Genomic DNA, 19,502 nt, shown 5'->3' with positions numbered 1-19,502 from the left:
TTAATAGTTATTTAACAACCAGACAGAATAAAACACACAGAGTTTTTTGGATATCGTGAGAAAGGAAAGGAAAAACAACTAGAAGGTATTCACTAAAAGGTATGAATGGATTTGTCTCTCTCTTGGCGATAAAAAAAAATCTCACATTATCATAAGATAAAAATATCTGATTATCTACTTGCACCATCCAAACCTTTAAGAAATGGTACGGTCCGTTTTAGGGGTGTTTAAATGTTAACCATGTCTCAAAGTGCAGCTTCTGAAAACTAACCTTAAACTGTCTGTCCATCCTCTCGTTTTCACCTCCGCTTTCCATATATGGGCATCGTTTCCTGTTCTTATTCATTTCCTCTTACACCTGCTGTTGATTAATTCAATAACAGCACCATCTCAATTTCCTGTCCCTGTTCCATATATGGGCATCATTTCCTGTTTAACGTTATATAGCCCTATATAGACTTATATTAGATGTTAAGGTTTACGATACGTCATTAAACTACTACAGGACATGAAATAAAGCAGCAATTCAGGTGTATTTTTAATCGTTTTTATTCTTCACGTCTGTTTTTGTTTCACAAAGATCTCGAATGGAGGAGGTGGATGAGGATCAGCTACTCATTTCAGTTCCTCCTACGATGCGATGAGTAACTTTTTATTACATTATTACATCAATCTGTACACAGTACTGAACACATCAGGAAGAAAAATGGTAGAAATAACTAAATGAAGAAACAGAAAGGTGCAGTCCACTCGTTTTTGTCCCTTGAGTTAACCCTGAATTGATTTTTCTGTCTATGAGTTTTAAACACTTCACAGGTGAAGTCCAGAATCTATTACTGTAAAAAATAAAAGTAAATAAAACGAGCACAAAAAAAAAACCTGACAAAAATATGACAATCTGTTCTTTCTCCTTTTCAGAGAGAACTATTCTGTCGCTAGAACCGATCTGTGCACATTAACACGTTAACGTCGGTCGTCTCTGTACGTTTAACGTCCCTGATCCAGTTCAGTTAACGTGTGGAACATTTTTTGGAGAAATATTCTGACATGTAGCATTTCTTCTCCAGGAGCTACAGCAGGATACACAAATCAACTGAGACAACAACAACAACAAAAAATTTATGTATAAAACAAAAATGCTAAAATTACCAAGTTTGTTATCATCCAAATTAAGCTTAAAAATATATTCACCTACTTAAATGATGACATACTTTAAGACAAATGATGAACTTCAAATAAAAATATAAATCTAAAATAAAAAATGGGCGACACGGTGGCTTAGCGGTTAGCACGTTCGCCTCACACCTCCAGTGTTGGGGGTTCGATTCCCACCTCCGCCTTGTGTGTGTGGAGTTTGCATGTTCTCCCCGTGCCTCGGGGGTTTCCTCCGGGTACTCCGGTTTCCTCCCCCGGTCCAAAGACATGCATGGTAGGTTGATTGGCATCTCTGGAAAATTGTCCGTAGTGTGTGAGTGTGTGAGTGAATGAGAGTGTGTGTGTGCCCTGTGATGGGTTGGCACTCCGTCCAGGGTGTATCCTGCCTCGATGCCCGATGACGCCTGAGATAGGCACAGGCTCCCCGTGACCCGAGAAGTTCGGATAAGCGGTAGAAGATGAATGAATGAATGAATGAAATAAAAAAATGAACTATACGTATAATAACAATACAGTAACCGTACAGAAAATGACAAATAAACGATTCGATACTTAAATCCTTCAAGTTCATATAAATGAGGATAATATTTAAAAATCCATGTAATAAATGCTTTAAATGTTTATAATCGATCTGAGCTTTTAAACCTCGGCGGTTTCAGATTTCTGATCATTTCCTGTCAATCTGCTGTTTTCTCACAAAGGACCTAAAACAGAAGAGTGTGTCATTAATATAATCCACTCATATAAACTACTAACTATTTAACACCAAAATAATAGATTTGAATACAAAAGCGATTAAAAGAGAAGTGCTACAGGACATTTCAGATGATTTCTAGATGCTCTAAATGAACTCTCCTCCTCATCTTCCATCATATTAAATGAAACTTGCATAATAAGAGGTAAATCATGACAACGCTTCTGATGAGAAGTGACTCCAGGACGCCTTCCTTCTTTCCTTCATCTCGTTACAGATACCGATGTTGAGAACGCTCTCGATCCCGTACTTCAGACATGGAATTTAGATGAATATATCTATTATATTATATAGGATACAAATCGGATATCGGATCGTAAAGTTCAAGGCATTCTAAAGGTGTTTTCTAACAGTATTTGAAGTACAGGAGACGCCGTGGAAAGGACAGAGGGATGATTTCTAACAGTTTAATCCCACAGAGTCGAGTGGCAGCTGAGCCTCCGTGTGGATTCGTGTCATTTTTCTGCTGTAACGTCAACAGTTTCCTTTCTTTTCTTTTTAGTAAACGCTGACGTTTCCCCACTCCACCAGGTACTGGACCTTTCCGTCTGGCGTCACACGTCTGGCCAGAATCCTGACCGCCTCTCCTCCACCCCAGCCTCGCGCCGCCGTGTGCCCTTCCAAGTTCACTCCGTTGGGGTAGGGGGCGACATCGTGCAGGAACAGAGACGGGCATTGCTCGAACCTCTGCCCTGGTGGGTGACTGGACGACATGGAGAACGGGAGACACGGAGCAGGAAGTCGACACGGATCCTCGGCACTGTGGGAGTTAATAAATAAATCACTCGATACATAAAGAAGTACATAAAAATACTTGGGACATAAAAAACAACTGAGAGCTTGACGTGACCTTAGATACGATGCTTAAGTTATGCAGATATATATACAGAAAATCCACCCGACCACAGGTCAGGGGGCGGAGCCACAATTAGAATCAGCAAAGCACAGACCTGTAGTGATGCAGAGTCCGAGGAAGACCCTGAGATCCGTTATATGTCGTGTGATACAGAGGGAACATTCTCTTAGGAGGCGTTCTGTTAAAATAAATGAAACACATATAAATACATTCATTCATTCATCTTCTACCGCTTATCCGAACTTCTCGGGTCACGGGGAGCCTGTGCCTATCTCAGGCGTCATCGGGCATCGAGGCAGGATACACCCTGGACGGAGTGCCAACCCATCACAGGGCACACACACACTCTCATTCACTCACACACTCTCATTCACTACGGACAATTTCCCAGAGATGCCAATCAACCTACCATGCATGTCTTTGGACCGGGGGAGGAAACCGGAGTACCCGGAGGAAACCCCCGAGGCACGGGGAGAACATGCAAACTCCACACACACAAGGCGGAGGGGGGAATCGAACCCCCAACCCTGGAGGTGTGAGGCGAACGTGCTAACCACTAAGCCACCCCCCCACCCAATATAAATACAATTAATAAAAATAAAAAAAAATCTTTGATGTTAATCATTTCTATGCAGGATCGATTACCGAAGCTCACATTTGGTTGTTTTTCACATCAAGTGAAATAAAATCGGTAACCAAACAAAAAAATATCGCGCAAAGTTCTCAAGATAATCAGAACGATCTAAAATTATAACATCGATACCAACATCGATACCAACATCGATACCAACATCGATACCAACATTGATACCAACATGAATACCAACATCGATACCAACATGAATACCAATATCGATACCAACCCCAGCGCTAATTCCTCCTCGGATTTCCGGGAGTTGTAGACGCTCGCACCGTTCACACACCCGTGACAACACGGCACCAGGTTGATCTGGTTAGCAGGTGGACACGGCTACAGAGGACAGAAAGCAGTGAGAATAAATTAATTAAATAAATACATCATAGACGAAAATATATGCTAACAACACGGCTAATAACAGCTGCTTGTAGGCTAGTGTTTTAAGTTAAGGCCAGGTTATTAAACCAGCTCCATTAGTACGTTTAATTTTCTTTCAAGTTTAATGTAAGAAAGTGTCTTGAAATATCTTTAAAATCTAGCTGTAATTAAATCATGAACAATGTACCAAGTACGCTAACACTATACACGGCCAGCTAGTCGATAGCAATGCTAACACCCTGTATGCTACTTGATAGGTACATTAGCCTTAAATTAAGATTTTTATAACTATAAAAAATGTAGCCACACTGTAGCTAATTTTTACTTTTAAAAATGTTTGCTAATACTTTATTGATAAATGTAAAAAAAAAAAAAGAATAAATAAATACAGGCTGAAAAGTTATTTATGCTACTTTATAGCTAGTTTAGCAGTTTTTTTTAGATTGTTTTAATATATTTACATGGACAACGAGGTCCATTAGCATGTGCTGTGGATAGAACAGTAAGAGAGATACGAGACGAGTGTGATAACAAACAAACAATGGCGGTAATAAAAGTCTCCTGACTTGGAGAGATGCTAAAGTTAATAGCGGCGCTAACACAGTGTAACAGGACACAGGTGAGGGCGTAAAGTTCATTTAACAGTAGGGGGGGGGGACAAAAACATTTCTCATGAGCAATTTTTGAAGGGCGGACACAAATAATAATCTAATTGTACTTATAAAGATTATTATTGTAGCATGGAGACGCGTCAGTATGGTTATTTTCAAAGTTTCTCTTCAAAGAAAGTAAAACATCATAAAAATAATCACAACAATAAAAACTAGGAATTAAAAAGGGTTAAAGGTTAAAGTGCACTATGCAACAAGCTAACGTTAACAAGCTAACGTTAACAAGCTATTGTAAACAAGCTAACGTTAACAAGCTTGTAAACAAGCTAAGGTTAACAAGCTATTGTAAACAAGCTAACGTTAACAAGCTATTGTAAACAAGCTAACGTTAACAAGCTAAGGTTAACAAGCTATTGTAAACAAGCTAACGTTAACAGGCTATTGTAAACAAGCTAACGTTAACAAGCTAAGGTTAACAAGCTATTGTAAACAAGCTAACGTTAACAAGCTTGTAAACAAGCTAACGTTAACAAGCTATTGTAAACAAGCTAACGTTAACAAGCTCGCAAACAAGCTAACGTTAACAAGCTATTGTAAACAAGCTAACGTTAACAAGCTAACGTTAACAAGCTAACGTTAACAAGCTTGTAAACAAGCTAACGTTAACAAGCTATTGTAAACAAGCTAACGTTAACAAGCTATTGTAAACAAGCTAACGTTAACAAGCTATTGTAAACAAGCTAATGTTAACAAGCTAACGATAACAAGCTAAAATTAACAAGCTTGTAAACAAGCTAAGGTTAACAAGCTATTGTAAACAAGCTAACGTTAACAAGCTATTGTAAACAAGCTAATGTTAACAAGCTATTGTAAACAAGCTAACGTTAACAAGCTATTGTAAACAAGCTAATGTTAACAAGCTTGTAAACAAACTATTGTAAACAAGCTATTGTAAACAAGCTAAAGTTAACAAGCTTGTAAACAAGCTAAGGTTAACAAGCTTGTAAACAAGCTAACGTTAACAAGCTATTGTAAACAAGCTAACGTTAACAAGCTTGTAAACAAGCTAACGTTAACAAGCTTGTAAACAAGCTAACGTTAACAAGCTTGTAAACAAGCTAAGGTTAACAAGCTATTGTAAACAAGCTAACGTTAACAAGCTATTGTAAACAAGCTAACGTTAACAAGCTAAGGTTAACAAGCTATTGTAAACAAGCTAACGTTAACAGGCTATTGTAAACAAGCTAACGTTAACAAGCTAAGGTTAACAAGCTATTGTAAACAAGCTAACGTTAACAAGCTTGTAAACAAGCTAACGTTAACAAGCTATTGTAAACAAGCTAACGTTAACAAGCTCGCAAACAAGCTAACGTTAACAAGCTATTGTAAACAAGCTAACGTTAACAAGCTAACGTTAACAAGCTAACGTTAACAAGCTTGTAAACAAGCTAACGTTAACAAGCTATTGTAAACAAGCTAACGTTAACAAGCTATTGTAAACAAGCTAACGTTAACAAGCTATTGTAAACAAGCTAATGTTAACAAGCTAACGATAACAAGCTAAAATTAACAAGCTTGTAAACAAGCTAAGGTTAACAAGCTATTGTAAACAAGCTAACGTTAACAAGCTATTGTAAACAAGCTAATGTTAACAAGCTATTGTAAACAAGCTAACGTTAACAAGCTATTGTAAACAAGCTAATGTTAACAAGCTTGTAAACAAACTATTGTAAACAAGCTATTGTAAACAAGCTAAAGTTAACAAGCTTGTAAACAAGCTAAGGTTAACAAGCTTGTAAACAAGCTAACGTTAACAAGCTATTGTAAACAAGCTAACGTTAACAAGCTTGTAAACAAGCTAACGTTAACAAGCTTGTAAACAAGCTAACGTTAACAAGCTATTGTAAACAAGCTAATGTTAACAAGCTTGTAAACAAGCTAAGGTTAACAAGCTATTGTAAACAAGCTAACGTTAACAAGCTATTGTAAACAAGCTAATGTTAACAAGCTTGTAAACAAGCTATTGTAAGCAAGCTAACGTTAACAAGCTTGTAAACAAGCTAACGTTAACGAGCTATTGTAAACAAGCTAAGGTTAACAAGCTATTGTAAACAAGCTAATGTTAACAAGCTTGTAAACAAGCTAAGGTTAACAAGCTATTGTAAACAAGCTAACGTTAACAAGCTATTGTAAACAAGCTAATGTTAACAAGCTTGTAAACAAGCTAAGGTTAACAAGCTATTGTAAACAAGCTAACGTTAACAAGCTATTGTAAACAAGCTAAAGTTAACAAGCTTGTAAACAAGCTAAGGTTAACAAGCTATTGTAAACAAGCTAAAGTTAACAAGCTTGTAAACAAGCTAAGGTTAACAAGCTTGTAAACAAGCTAAAGTTAACAAGCTTGTAAACAAGCTAAGGTTAACAAGCTAACGTTAACAAGCTATTGTAAACAAGCTAAAGTTAACAAGCTTGTAAACAAGCTAAGGTTAACAAGCTATTGTAAACAAGCTAACGTTAACAAGCTTGTAAACAAGCTAACGTTAACAAGCTATTGTAAACAAGCTAACGTTAACAAGCTATTGTAAACAAGCTAACGTTAACAAGCTTGTAAACAAGCTAACGTTAACAAGCTATTGTAAACAAGCTAACGTTAACAAGCTTGTAAACAAGCTAACGTTAACTAAATAAGTAAGTAAGATTTTAATCGCTGATATAGCAGATTCATGGTATTCAGCATATTTGCCGCAAATATTTATGAATTAGGCCGCATCAACTACTTTAAAGAGAATCGCTTTATTTAAAGTGAATAAAATAATAAGATAATTATATATAATATAATTATAATAATTAAATAATAAGCCGCAGACTCAGAGTAAGTGAGATGACCTGGGAAAGCAGGCAGTGGGTCAAACCATTGTGAGGAAGCGGAGGGGGGACGCAACTGTTTCTAAATGTAGTTTTGCGTGTTTTTTTTTGTTTGTTTGTTTTTTCTACTTACACAATTATTTAGGTATACATACATATATTTTTCACAATAGAGAGTGCGATATTTTTTAAATATTTTTTTTTTTTGGGGGGGGGGACCATGGGTGAGGGTGATTAGTTCTGCGCCCTTCGGTCCATGACAGGATCACACTTATGAGTTACAATATGTGTACAATCAGGTGTATAATTTCAAACACCGTGATGTGAATAAAAAAGGAGTTAATCTTGCAGATTAGATTAGCCAAAGACATCTTTTAGCCGAACGAAGCAGACTGTTAGCATGATTGAGATCGGCGTCAGGTGTTCAGCGTGCAATGAGAATCCAAATGATAACGTTTCCTCGTCCGGCGCTAGCAGCGTGACGCAGCATCTCCGGCAAAACGCTGCTAGATAAGAAACCATCAAACTCGAGGGTTGTTGTGTGACACACGGACTTTGGAGTGCTGCTGATGAACAGATACGCTACTGCAGCTCGTCGTTTGAACACGACAGTACACACACGACCCATGATCCTTCTTCTCTACATCCTTAAACTGTGTGTGTGTGTGTTGGTGAGACTTGGACCTGGAACTATAATCAACAGATCCCAGATCTCAGATTGCAGATCTCAGGGAATCTTATTCCACTCATACGACAGAGTTCAGTATTAACATGTAGTAAAGATGGTGCTGTTTTTCTCTCTCTGTCCTGAAGAAGTCACGCGGTGCTGAAATTGGAGACTCCTTTCACACGTGTTACAGAAACACATCTGTTCCTGTGAACGAGGCGTTACTATAGAAACGATATTGTATCAGGACAAGTGTGTTAATAGCTGTGATGTGCAGCTGCAGTAGTGTGAGTGCTGCTGTTAGAGAACGTTCATCAACACCGACGTTACAGACAGAAGTGCTGACCTGCTGAAGTGTCTCAGCGATGCGCCGCTTAGATTTGCGAGACTCGGAGCCCACGACTCGTCTCTGGCACGGCAGGGACAGCGGGCTGGGGACCAAACCACAAAGATGGAAAAATTACTAATTTGTGTGTGTGTGTGTGTGTGTGTGTGTAGTGTGTATGTTTGTGTGTGTTTGTGTGAGTGTGTATGTGTGTGTGCGCATATGTGTGAATGCGCGTGTTTGTGAGCGTGTGTGAGCGTGTGTGAGCGTGTGTGTGTGTGTGTGTGTGTGTGTGTGAGTGCGTGTGTGTGTCTATATGTGAGGGTGTGTGTGTATGTGTGTGAGAGACAGTATGTGTGTCCGTGTGTATATGTGTGTGTGTCTGTTTGAGTATGTGTGTGTTTGTGTGTGAGAGTGGGTGTGTGTGAGTGTGTGTCTATGTGTGTGTGTCCATGTGTGTGGGTTTATGTGTGTTTATTTGTGTGTTTGTGTGTCTCTGTGTGTGTGTGTGTGTTTATGTATGTGTGTGTCCGTGTGTATGTGTGTTTATGTATGTGTATGTGTGTTTGTGTGTGTAAATGTGTGTGTGAGAGTGTGTGTGTTTGTGGGTGTATCTATGTGTGTTTATGTGTGTCTGTGTGTGTGAGTGTGTGTCCGTGTGTGTGAGTGTGTGTATGTGTGTTTGTGTGTTTATGTGTGTGTATGTGTGTGTGAGAGTGTGTGTGAATGTGTTTGAGTGTGTGAGAATGTGTGTGTGTCTGTGTGTGAGAGTGTGTTTGTGTGTGAGTGTGTGTTTATGTGAGTGTAAATGTGTGTGTGAGAGTGTGTGTGTGTCTGTGGACGTATCTATGTGTGTCTGTGTGTGTGACCGTATGTATGTGTGTTTATGTGCGTGTGAAAGTGTGTGTGAGTGTGTGCGTGTGTTTATGTGTGTGTAAGAATGTGTGTGTGTGTGTCTGTGTGTGTCTGTGTGTTTGTGTGTGTGTATGTGTGTGTGTGAGTGTGTGTATGTGTGTGAGTGTGTGTGTGAGTGTGTGTATGTGTGTTTATGTGTGTGTGAAAGTGTGTGTGAGTGTGTCTGTGTGTTTGTGTGTGTGTATGTGTGTGTGTGTGACTGTGTGTGAGAGTGTGTGTGTGTGTGAGTGTGTGTGTGTGTGTGTGTGTCTATGTGTGAGAGTGTGTGTGTGTGTGTGTGTGTGTGTGTGTGTGTGTGTGTGTGTGTGTGTGTGTGTGTGTGTGTGTGTGTGAGAGAGACAGAAAGCATTCATGACCTTTGTTCTGACCTTTTGCGGTGTGTGATGCTGATGGGCTGCTCGGTGATGAGGGGCGAGGAATCGGACGACAGCGGTGGTGGAGCTCGCACTTGAAGGCCAAAAAGACACTTTTTCTTCTTGATCTCTTTCCCCGAGACGAACCTTCAGAGTTAACGAGAGTTCAGATATTTACTGCAGACGTGCTACAGGTTTAGAGTGTAAAGTGTTATTTACGGTTAAGAGCGTCTCACCTGTCCTTGTGGGAATTTAACGCATTGAGCAGATTGTGGCAGCGATCTTGTTTAGGCGTATCTGACAACTGAGACACAGAGAACGTGTCACGTGTAGAAGCCAACACAGACACAGAGAAGAAAAAGTCATGATGTATGTGAAAACTTCACTCCATCAGGATACTGGAGTGTGAGACAAAGTCACGGAGACACAAGTCAAGAGCTTCTGTTCATCAGAAGTCACTACAGTGTATTACCAGGAAAGAAGCTCTGACACCTTCTACGGTGGTCAGTTTAAAAAATAAACAGGGTGAAGCACCAACAGGAGGACGAACTTAAAGGCGGGGTCTCCGATTTTTTGAGAAATGCTTCAGAAAACCGATTCAGGCCGAATAATAAACAAAAATCCAAACAAAAACAAAACAAACGTGTAGCCGATGAGCAGAAAGGGGCGGGGCTTGTCGATATGGGCGGAGAGAGTGTTCAGTGCGCGTGTGTGACATCAGCAGAAAGCGGTTTTAATATCGACATGGAGGATAAAAAGAAAGAAAGAAAGAGAAGAAAGACTTACGATAAGGACAAGAAGTAGGACGTGTTAATATAGGATCAGCTTTCCAGCGCTGGAGAGAACTGAAGGAGCAGGAAGTTGGCCACATATTCACAGGTTGGAGTTTCCCGAGTCAATAACTCCTGAGCTAAACGCTGTTACTACACAAATAACACCTCTTTTCTATCGTAGTAATGTAGAGAGGCAGCTACAACCGCGTTTTGTGTAGTAACAGCGTTTAGCTCAGGAGTTATCGACTCGGGAAACTCCCACCTGTGAATATGTGGCCGACTTTACTTAAGACGCCGAGGCGCTTTTTTCCTTCTCGATAGGTGAGTAACGTTGGTTTTGCTTTGTTACACAGAACTAATATATGCCTTTGTCCTTTACATCATTATGCTTGTGTGGCATTTTTGCTTGTTTGTTTATCTACAATCGTATTGTTCTTCCCTTCAGCTATGATAAAGACACGTTTCTTTCTGTTAGTCGCCCGGGTTACGTATGTATGTGTGGGCGGAGCTATCGATACAGGGGTGGGACCCGTTTGGGTTAGGGGCGTGTTTGTTTTGGTGATTTTATATGTTGACATTGGCACCTCACCTTTAAAGCCAACAAAGAAGAGGAGCACAAGAACGTTCGGGAAACGTTATTGTGGCCTGGAAATTTTGAGCCAATCAGAAGTTGGGGGGAGGTGCTGGGAACGAGCTCAACAAGTGTAAATTACATATGCAATAATGTCCTGAGTAAGAGCATGAGGTACAGTAGATGGTAATTAGTCCAGAATCTATAGTGTATATATCCATGTGTGCTAATCAGACATGCTAATCTCTAGATGTTTTCACATTACCGTGCCTAACAGCAGAGAATCCCAGTTCTCGTTGGTGAAGGCCATGATTTCATGATCGAAATCAAAGTATTTCCTCTTGCAGCACAGGGACAGATGATACAGCACCAAATGGGCCAAATCTACCCTGGATAGATGGAACGAAATCACAAAACGGTAACACTTACGGAAATAAACACCAAAACAAAAAAAAACCCTGGATGATAATATGTTCACTGAAGTCAGGAAAGAGGCAGAAGATCTTACCAGGTCATGGGGAGCCTCTGAATGGTCTCGGGTCCATTCGTACACACCGAACACTGGAAGTGATAAAACCTTGAAGAGGAAAAAAAAAGAAGAGCAGCTTGTAAGAAGTAAAGTGAAGTGTTTAGCGATGACGCTAACACGATGCTAACCTGTCTCCATATAGCAGAGGTTTGGTCAGGCACTGAGTGCAGGCTTCGTGAAACCACTGGCCACAGGTTCCACACTGCAGCATCTTCAGGTTCCACCTCAGGACACAACAAGCAAGGATTGAAATGACTGAATCCATTCAACATTAGCAGGCATGAATAAAATTATAGAGCTGAATACTTCAGGATGGGCCTGAGAACAAGGAGCTCTCATCTGCAACGCTAATCTGCTACGTCACCCGCTAAATAGTTAACGTTCTTCTTGCCTTTAGTAGTCATCCGGATTTGTGAACACGTTAGCTAACACCAGACTAAGTAGCCGAGGTCACTAGCACGCTAGCTCACAATAAAGCTAATACGTTGGTTTTAAAAATCTAGCAAAAATATTCGGCTATTATATTTTGTTATTGTGTATGCTAAAAGTATGTTTTATGTTGTGTATGCTATGCTAGCACCCAATTAATATATATATATATATATATATATATATTATATATATACAATGCTAACAGCAGGGTAGTATGTTTTATATTTCATGTATGCTAACAACTGATTATCATGTAATTAAAACAAGTTGGCTAACATCATGCTACGATATCGTGAAAACAAGTAGCAAAGAAAGCTAGCAATTAGCCTCTTTTATTTGCAAGACTTTATTCGTATTTTCATCGTCATCCTTTACTGTAATTTGCATATCGATCCTGATCGGCTCTTCTGTTTTACGATGCAAAAACTCATCCTTTCCATCGTGTCGCCATTCATTTAAAGTAAACGATACGTCTCATACACGACTTACTCTCCCGGTCCGGCGCAGTAGCAGTAACACTGCTGCTGATTGGTCAGGTGCTGAGCGTCCCAGTCCAGAGTGGAAAGCTGATACGGCAGCCTCAGCTTCATCAGCTGCATGAGTCGAGCAAAGCGGCCGCGTTTTAAGGCTCCGCCTCTCTGTGACGGGACACGGACGATCAGATCAGAGAACAAATCATTAACACATTCTGTTTTCTGGTTCAAACACAGAGTTGTAATGTTTTAGGAACGGAGGATCACATGACCACGAATGATGAGTGTGAAATGTGTGTGTGTGTGTGTGTGTGTGTGTGTGTGTGTGTGTGTGTGTGTGTGTGAGAGAGAGAGAAATACAGGCAGTGATGGACAGATTAAAGAGCACGCAGCTATCAAACGCTGCCTAAGAACACGCAGAGACGCATAAGTAATTCATAGACATCCACAAAAAGAAGAGATTTGCATTAAATCTGAAACGTGACATGAATTTTCTCTCCAGTGTTCTGGGAGCTACAGAATCGAGCACCTTGGTGGCGACGGCGAAGACGCACTGGCGACAGACCCACGAGTCCACGTCCACCTCGGGGTCCACGGCCGGCGTGTGGCACTGAGCGTGATAACCTGAAAAAAAAGCAGGAAATACCTTCCACTGTAAATCATTCAGCGCTGAGTGTAAAAGTTTTCACACCCACAGGAGAAACGACAAACCGATCATCAAACCGACGTCAACCGAACTCTGCCTGAGGATCAACTTTATGTAGTCTAGGGTTTTTGTAGTCGATCTTTTCTTTAAATCTGTTACATTTGCATGTATTTATGCAAATGAGGCTTTATCTGTTTAAATATGCATGGATATGCAAAACGTCTTCTTTAATTATTTTAACATGAAGCTCGAGAGAAAGTCTTGTGATTGGAATATTATAGAAAATTAACCAAATGAAGAAAAATACAACATTTTAATGCAATTCGGAGTCTAAACATCACGTCACGTCATAATCCAGCAATTATAGCAAAGTTTGAACAGATTTCTTCAGTAAGAAGCTTGTAAGTAGGGACAGGAATTAATGTGGAACATGTCATTAACACGGTTCATCTAGAAACCTTAAAGAGTTTCTGTAAAATGACACAAAATGAGTGGGATTTCATCTGAGTTGTTTTTATTATTATTATTATTATTATCTGTTTTTAAATATTATTTACTTACTGTGGCGGCATTTCAGACAGTTAATGAGCGGTTCTTTAAGAGGAGGACCATCACAGACACAACACACTTCCTCTCCACTGGCTGAGACTGAGAGAGAGAGAGAGAGAGAGAGAGAGAGAGAGAGAGAGAGAGAGAGAGAGAGAGAGAGAGAGAGAGACAGTGAGTGTGTGTGTGAGAGAGAGAGTGAGAGGGAGATAGAGGGAGAGAGAGAGACAGTGAGAGAGAGACACACACACACAGTGAGTGTGTGTGAGAGAGAGAGACAGTGAGTGTGTGTGTGAGAGAGTGAGAGGGAGACGATGAGTGTGTGTGTGAGAGGGAGATAGAGGGAGAGTGAGAGAGCGTGAGAGAAGAGAGAGAGAGAAGAGAGAGAAGAGAGCGTGAGAGAAGAGAGTGAGAGAAGAGAGAGAGCGAGAGAAGAGAGAGTGAGAGAAGATAGAGAGACAGAGAGTGAGAGAACAGAGAGAGAGAGAGAGAGAGAGAAGAGAGAGACAGAAGAGAGCGAGAGAAGAGAGAGAGAGAGAGAGGAATAGAAAGTGTAGTAAACAGACTGTACCACAGAGCTGTGTGATGTTTCCTACAGTAACTGTTCCCTGTAAGGTGGAGCTGCTGTTACCTGCTGTAGGAACATGGTGATGATTTTAGTGAAGCTTCATCACTTACACGAGTGAATGTCTTTCCTGAGGACCCAGAACTCGGAATTGTCCTCGAACCTGACCAAGCAGCAGTGTTTAACGACGTCTACCTGAGAAACAGAGCAGGGTTTAATATGTGCTGTAATGTGTGTTTAGTGTGGAGTGTTTAGTGTGTAGTGTGTAGTGTTTAGTGTTTAGTGTGTAGAGTTTAGCGTGTAGTGTGTAGCGTATAGTGTTTAGTGTGTAGTGTGTAGTGTGTAGTGTGTAGTGTGTAGAGTTTAGCGTGTAGTGTGTAGCGTATAGTGTTTAGTGTGTAGTGTTTAGTGTGTAGTGTTTAGTGTGTAGTGTGTAGTGTGTAGTGTGTAGTGTTTAGTGTGTAGTGTGTAGTGTGTAGTGTTTAGCGTGTAGTGTTTAGTGTGTAGAGTTTAGTGTGTAGTGTTTAGTGTGTAGTGTGTAGTGTGTAGAGTTTAGTGTGTAGTGTTTAGCGTGTAGTGTTTAGTGTGTAGTGTTTAGTGTGTAGTGTTTAGTGTGTAGTGTGTAGAGTTTAGTGTGTAGTGTTTAGAGTGTAGTGTTTAGTGTGTAGTGTTTAGTGTGTAGTGTTTAGTGTGTAGTGTGTAGTGTGTAGTGTTTAGTGTGTAGTGTTTAGTGTGTAGTGTGTAGAGTTTAGTGTGTAGTGTTTAGCGTGTAGTGTTTAGTGTGTAGTGTTTAGTGTGTAGTGTGTAGTGTGTAGAGTTTAGTGTGTAGTGTTTAGCGTGTAGTGTTTAGTGTGTAGAGTTTAGTGTGTAGTGTTTAGCGTGTAGTGTTTAGTGTGTAGTGTTTAGCGTGTAGTGTTTAGTGTGTAGTGTTTAGTGTTTAGCGTGTAGTGTTGTGTGTAGTGTTTAGTGTGTAGCGTGTAGTGTTTAGTGTTTAGTGTTTAGCGTGTAGTGTTGTGTGTAGTGTTTAGTGTGTAGCGTGTAGTGTTTAGTGTTTAGCGTGTAGTGTTGAGTGTAGTGTTTAGTGTGTAGTGTTTAGTGTGTAGTGTTTAGTGTGTAGTGTGTAGTGTTTAGTGTTTAGCGTGTAGTGTTTAGTGTGTAGTGTTTAGTGTGTAGTGTTTGGCGTGTAGTGTTGTGTGTAGTGTTTAGTGTGTAGTGTTTAGTGTGTAGTGTTTAGTGTGTAGTGTTTAGTGTGTAGTGTTTAGCGTGTAGTGTTTACTGTTTAGTGTGTAGTGTTTAGTATGTAGTGTTTAGTGTGTGGTGTGTAGTGTGTAGTGTTTTTTGTGTAGTGTGTAGTGTTTAGTGTGTAGTGTTTAGTATGTAGTGTTTAGTGTGTAGTGTGTAGTGTTTAGTGTGTAGTGTTTGTTGTGTAGTGTGTAGTGTTTAGTGTGTAGTGTTTGTTGTGACAGGAAACAGAAGGAACACAACAGGAAACTCACCCTTTTGACATTGCCGAGGTATAAAAGTCCGTCGCTCCATCGTGCTAAAACGTCTTCTCCTTCAGTGACCACACCCATCCTGAGTGCAGAGATGTATACGGGCAGGTCAAGAAGGAAACACACACACACACACACACACACACACACACACACACACACACACACACACACACATTGTTTTGTGACAGATTTAATGTAATAAATGTTTTGGAATTTACTGAATATTAACATATTTTGTATATTTAAAATGTCACAAAGTGCTTGACAGATGTGTGAAGAAGAATTCACCATGGACGAATCCTTCACAGGGCAACACACACACACACACACACACACACACACACACACTCACACACACTCACACTCACACACATACACACTCACACACACACACACACTCACACTCACACACACACACACACACACACTCACACACACACACACACTCACACACACACACACTCACACACACACACACACACACACTCACACACACACACACACTCACACACATACACACTCACACACACACACACAACCACACACCACCCACACACACACACACACACTCACACTCACACTCACACACACTCACACTCACACACATACACACTCACACACACACACACACACACACACACACACACACACTCACACTCACACACACTCACACTCACACACATACACACTCACACACACACACTCACACACACATACACACTCACTCACACACCCTCACACACTCTCACACACACTCTCACAAACACACACACACACACACACACACACACACACACATGCATACACACACACACTCACACACAAATCCACTCACTCCTACACACACTCACAGATACACACACTCACACACACATATCCACTCACTCCCACATGCACATACTTACCCACTCACACACACACAAACACATCCACTCACTCCTACACCCACTCACAGATACACACACTCACACACACATATCCACTCACTCCTACACCCACACACACACACACACCCACTCCCACACACACATATTTACCCACTCACTCATACAAACACACACACACACATACTCACTCACTCAAACACTCACACACACCAACTAACAAACACACACACACACACACACACACACACTCCAGCACACACATACACTCACAAACACACTTTCTCACACACACACTATCAACCATTCACTCCCACCCACTCACACACACACACACACACACACACACACACACACACACACACACACAATCAACCAGTCACTCCCACACACATACTCACCCACTCACTCCGACACACACACACACACACACACACCTAGGTACAATTTAACATAATCTATCTATCTCATATATTCTATAGGTTTCCATATGTTAGATGTGAGAACGCTCGGTTTAAGAAGGACCAGTCGCTAAATTTGACTCATCCTGGATGTCTAGATACAACATTTGGATTTGTCTCTGTGAGTAGATGCTGTTTGATACCTTACATGTCACAGACACAGACCAGAAATAGATGCAAATGCACCTTTTCTGTTTGTTTAAATTCAGAATTTGCATCTCATTCAGTTTCTGTTTTCTGAGATTAAAAATCCCACTCAGCTGTGGAACGTGATAGGAGCTCCAAACTCGTGCTGCCGTGTTAGTCTTCATCTCCATGACCAGAGACTCGTAGGGAGAGAAACCCCTTTATCTCTTTATAGAAAACTGCACCACATCAACAATTATTTTTAATCCGTTTATTATTAGTGGAGCATCTGCCGGATGAGTCCCTGTGAATGAGCTGTTACTATAGAAACGATAATGTATTGCAAAAGAGTGCATAAATATTCATAGGAACCTGTGATTTGCAGATGTATTACTGCCAGAGCTGCTGTTCTAGGAAATTAATCAACGCCTTCTCTTCTGATCAATCACCATCCAGAATTCAGCAGTGCTGTGAGAAAAGATCAATTATTGATGAAAGACACGTGAAGACGAGATTTTATTTAGTCTTCAGAACTCTCCTTTCTGAGGTTTGTTCTTAGAGAACGCTGTTTCGCACTCAGAGCACAGATCTGAACCCCCTGTTGAAAAAAACGGGACCTCGAAGAACTCACAAACTTCAGGAAACAAGAACCACAAGAACCACAAGTGTGCAGTTTTTCAGTTGGAGCGCACCTGAGGCCATTCTGCAGAAGTTTTGTTGAAAGCAAGAAAAACCAGCAAACTGTAGCAAAGTTGTGCACTTGTGCCCTGAAAGTCTTCAGGAAGCTAAAGTGCTAATCTCGCTCAGAGTGCATGGCGACAGGACGGTGTTTGAACGATCAGCATCATTCAGCACTGAGGCAGCTGCACTGAGGCAATCAGCTATGCAGTGGCACACATGATCAAATGCATTCATCCTTATGCAACAGCCTATTGTAGTGCACTCCGCTCACAGACTCCGTCATAACGCATCATTATCATCTACATGCAGATTACAGAAAAATCAAGTCAATTATGAACTAAATCATTTAGAATGCATGTAAGGATTTGTCTCTAATCCGTGCATGCAACTCTGGACACATGCGCGCGACACACGCACGATAAGCCCGTGAATCAATTAATTAAGCAAAAAAAAAAAAAAAAAAAAGGTAATCGCGCGAGCTGTGCTCTGCTGGCAAAAGGGCTCGCGAGCTAACCTGGAAAGTCGCGCGGGGTCACCGAACCCGCCGCGCGAGCTTGACATGAAACGTCCGACCTTCCCGCTGTGATGTTTTCGCCGCGCCTCACAATTACTGTCGGCGATATGGATTTATGATGGACACACACGCGCGCGCGCGCGCGCGCCAAAAATAATAAAAACCCCTGGACGCGTCAGTGTCAGTCAGTGAGTGGTCGCGCGCTTGGTCCGTCTGTCTGTGTCGCCGCCGGCCGTCCTGCGCGAGCGCCGTCTCGTCATGTTTCCGTGTTGTTATTAAACGCGCCTGTCAGAGACAGTGGAGCCCGCCAGAGACGCCATCATCTCCACCTCTCTCTTTCTCTCTCTCTCTCTCTCTCTCTCTCTCTCTCTCTCTCTCTCTCTCTCTCGCGACTTGTTGTGACGCAGACATAAAACACGGAGAGCGATAACGGAGTGGGAGGGAGAGCGACGGCCCCGAGTGTGTGTGTGTGTGTGTGTGTGTGTGTGTGTGTGTGTGTGTGTGTGTGTGTGTGTGTGTGTGTGTGTGTGTGAACACCTTCACATCTGTACAGCGACCCGTTGATGCCGGAGGCGTGTCGCGGGTTTAAAGGAGAGCTTCTGTCCCTCAACCGCGCGCACGCCTGTGTGTGTATGTGTGTGTGTGTGTGTGTGTGTGTGTGTGTGTGTGTGTGTGTGTGTGTGTGTGTGTGTGTGTGATCCCCCCCTCCCCTCTCTCTCTACTAATTAGCCAAAGTTTCGGACTGTCCTAATTGGGAAGCACACGGGACTTGTTATTATTAGTATAATGTTCTAGATTGTTATTATGCTTAATATGTTTGAATATGTATATGTCATGTAATGCACATTAGCATATTTATTATTACAACAACATTAAAATAATATTAAGAAGAAGATGAACAAGAAGAAGAAGAAGGGGAAGAACAAGAGAGTTTGGGAAACGGATTGAATAATAAATATAGGATTTATAGCTTATAATTATAATGAAATATTAAGATATTTTATTAATAATATTTTACCAGCTTTGCATATTATTATTATTATTATTATTATTATTATTATTATTATTATTATTATTATTATTATTAATTAATTAATTAATTATTATTGTTGTTGTTGTTTTGTTGTTATTTTTATTATCATCATTATTATTGTTATAAATGCGTATTTTTCTATTTATTGTAATTATTCCCGCCTCTGTATATTAAAATTGTGAGCATTTTCAGAGGTGCGCCAGATGTTTAATGCATATGGTAGTTGGGATAAAAACCGTATGATAAAGCTGTGATA

At 40.8% G+C, this 19,502-nt stretch overlaps 1 protein-coding gene across 3 annotated transcripts; it reads right to left on the bottom strand.

Moving 5' to 3' along the window:
• Window positions 1-536: 536 nt before the first annotated feature.
• On the bottom strand, window positions 537-18,667 carry phf1 (PHD finger protein 1). Of its 3 annotated transcripts, XM_027157606.2 has the most exons (16): window positions 18,214-18,665; window positions 17,391-17,486; window positions 15,548-15,626; window positions 14,165-14,246; window positions 13,502-13,588; window positions 12,824-12,918; window positions 12,311-12,459; window positions 11,518-11,613; window positions 11,369-11,437; window positions 11,126-11,249; window positions 9,753-9,820; window positions 9,532-9,663; window positions 8,270-8,354; window positions 3,629-3,735; window positions 2,860-2,943; window positions 537-2,669 (listed from the first exon to the last, which is right to left on the bottom strand). In XM_027157606.2, exons 3-16 carry the CDS (start codon window positions 15,623-15,625, stop codon window positions 2,408-2,410), a joined length of 1,518 nt encoding a protein of 505 aa, XP_027013407.1. In that variant the 5' UTR covers window position 15,626; window positions 17,391-17,486; window positions 18,214-18,665; the 3' UTR covers window positions 537-2,407. The 3 variants fall into 3 exon arrangements, with proteins under 3 accessions (XP_027013407.1, XP_027013406.1, XP_047664882.1); XM_027157605.2 differs by lacking the exon at window positions 17,391-17,486 and having other exon boundaries at window positions 18,214-18,667; XM_047808926.1 differs by lacking the exon at window positions 18,214-18,665 and having other exon boundaries at window positions 17,391-18,153.
• Window positions 18,668-19,502: the final 835 nt, after the last annotated feature.

This window comes from Tachysurus fulvidraco, chromosome 25 (genome assembly GCF_022655615.1).
Source record: "Tachysurus fulvidraco isolate hzauxx_2018 chromosome 25, HZAU_PFXX_2.0, whole genome shotgun sequence".
Lineage (NCBI taxonomy): Eukaryota > Metazoa > Chordata > Actinopteri > Siluriformes > Bagridae > Tachysurus > Tachysurus fulvidraco.
This window is presented reverse-complemented; position numbering and strand designations above follow the sequence as displayed.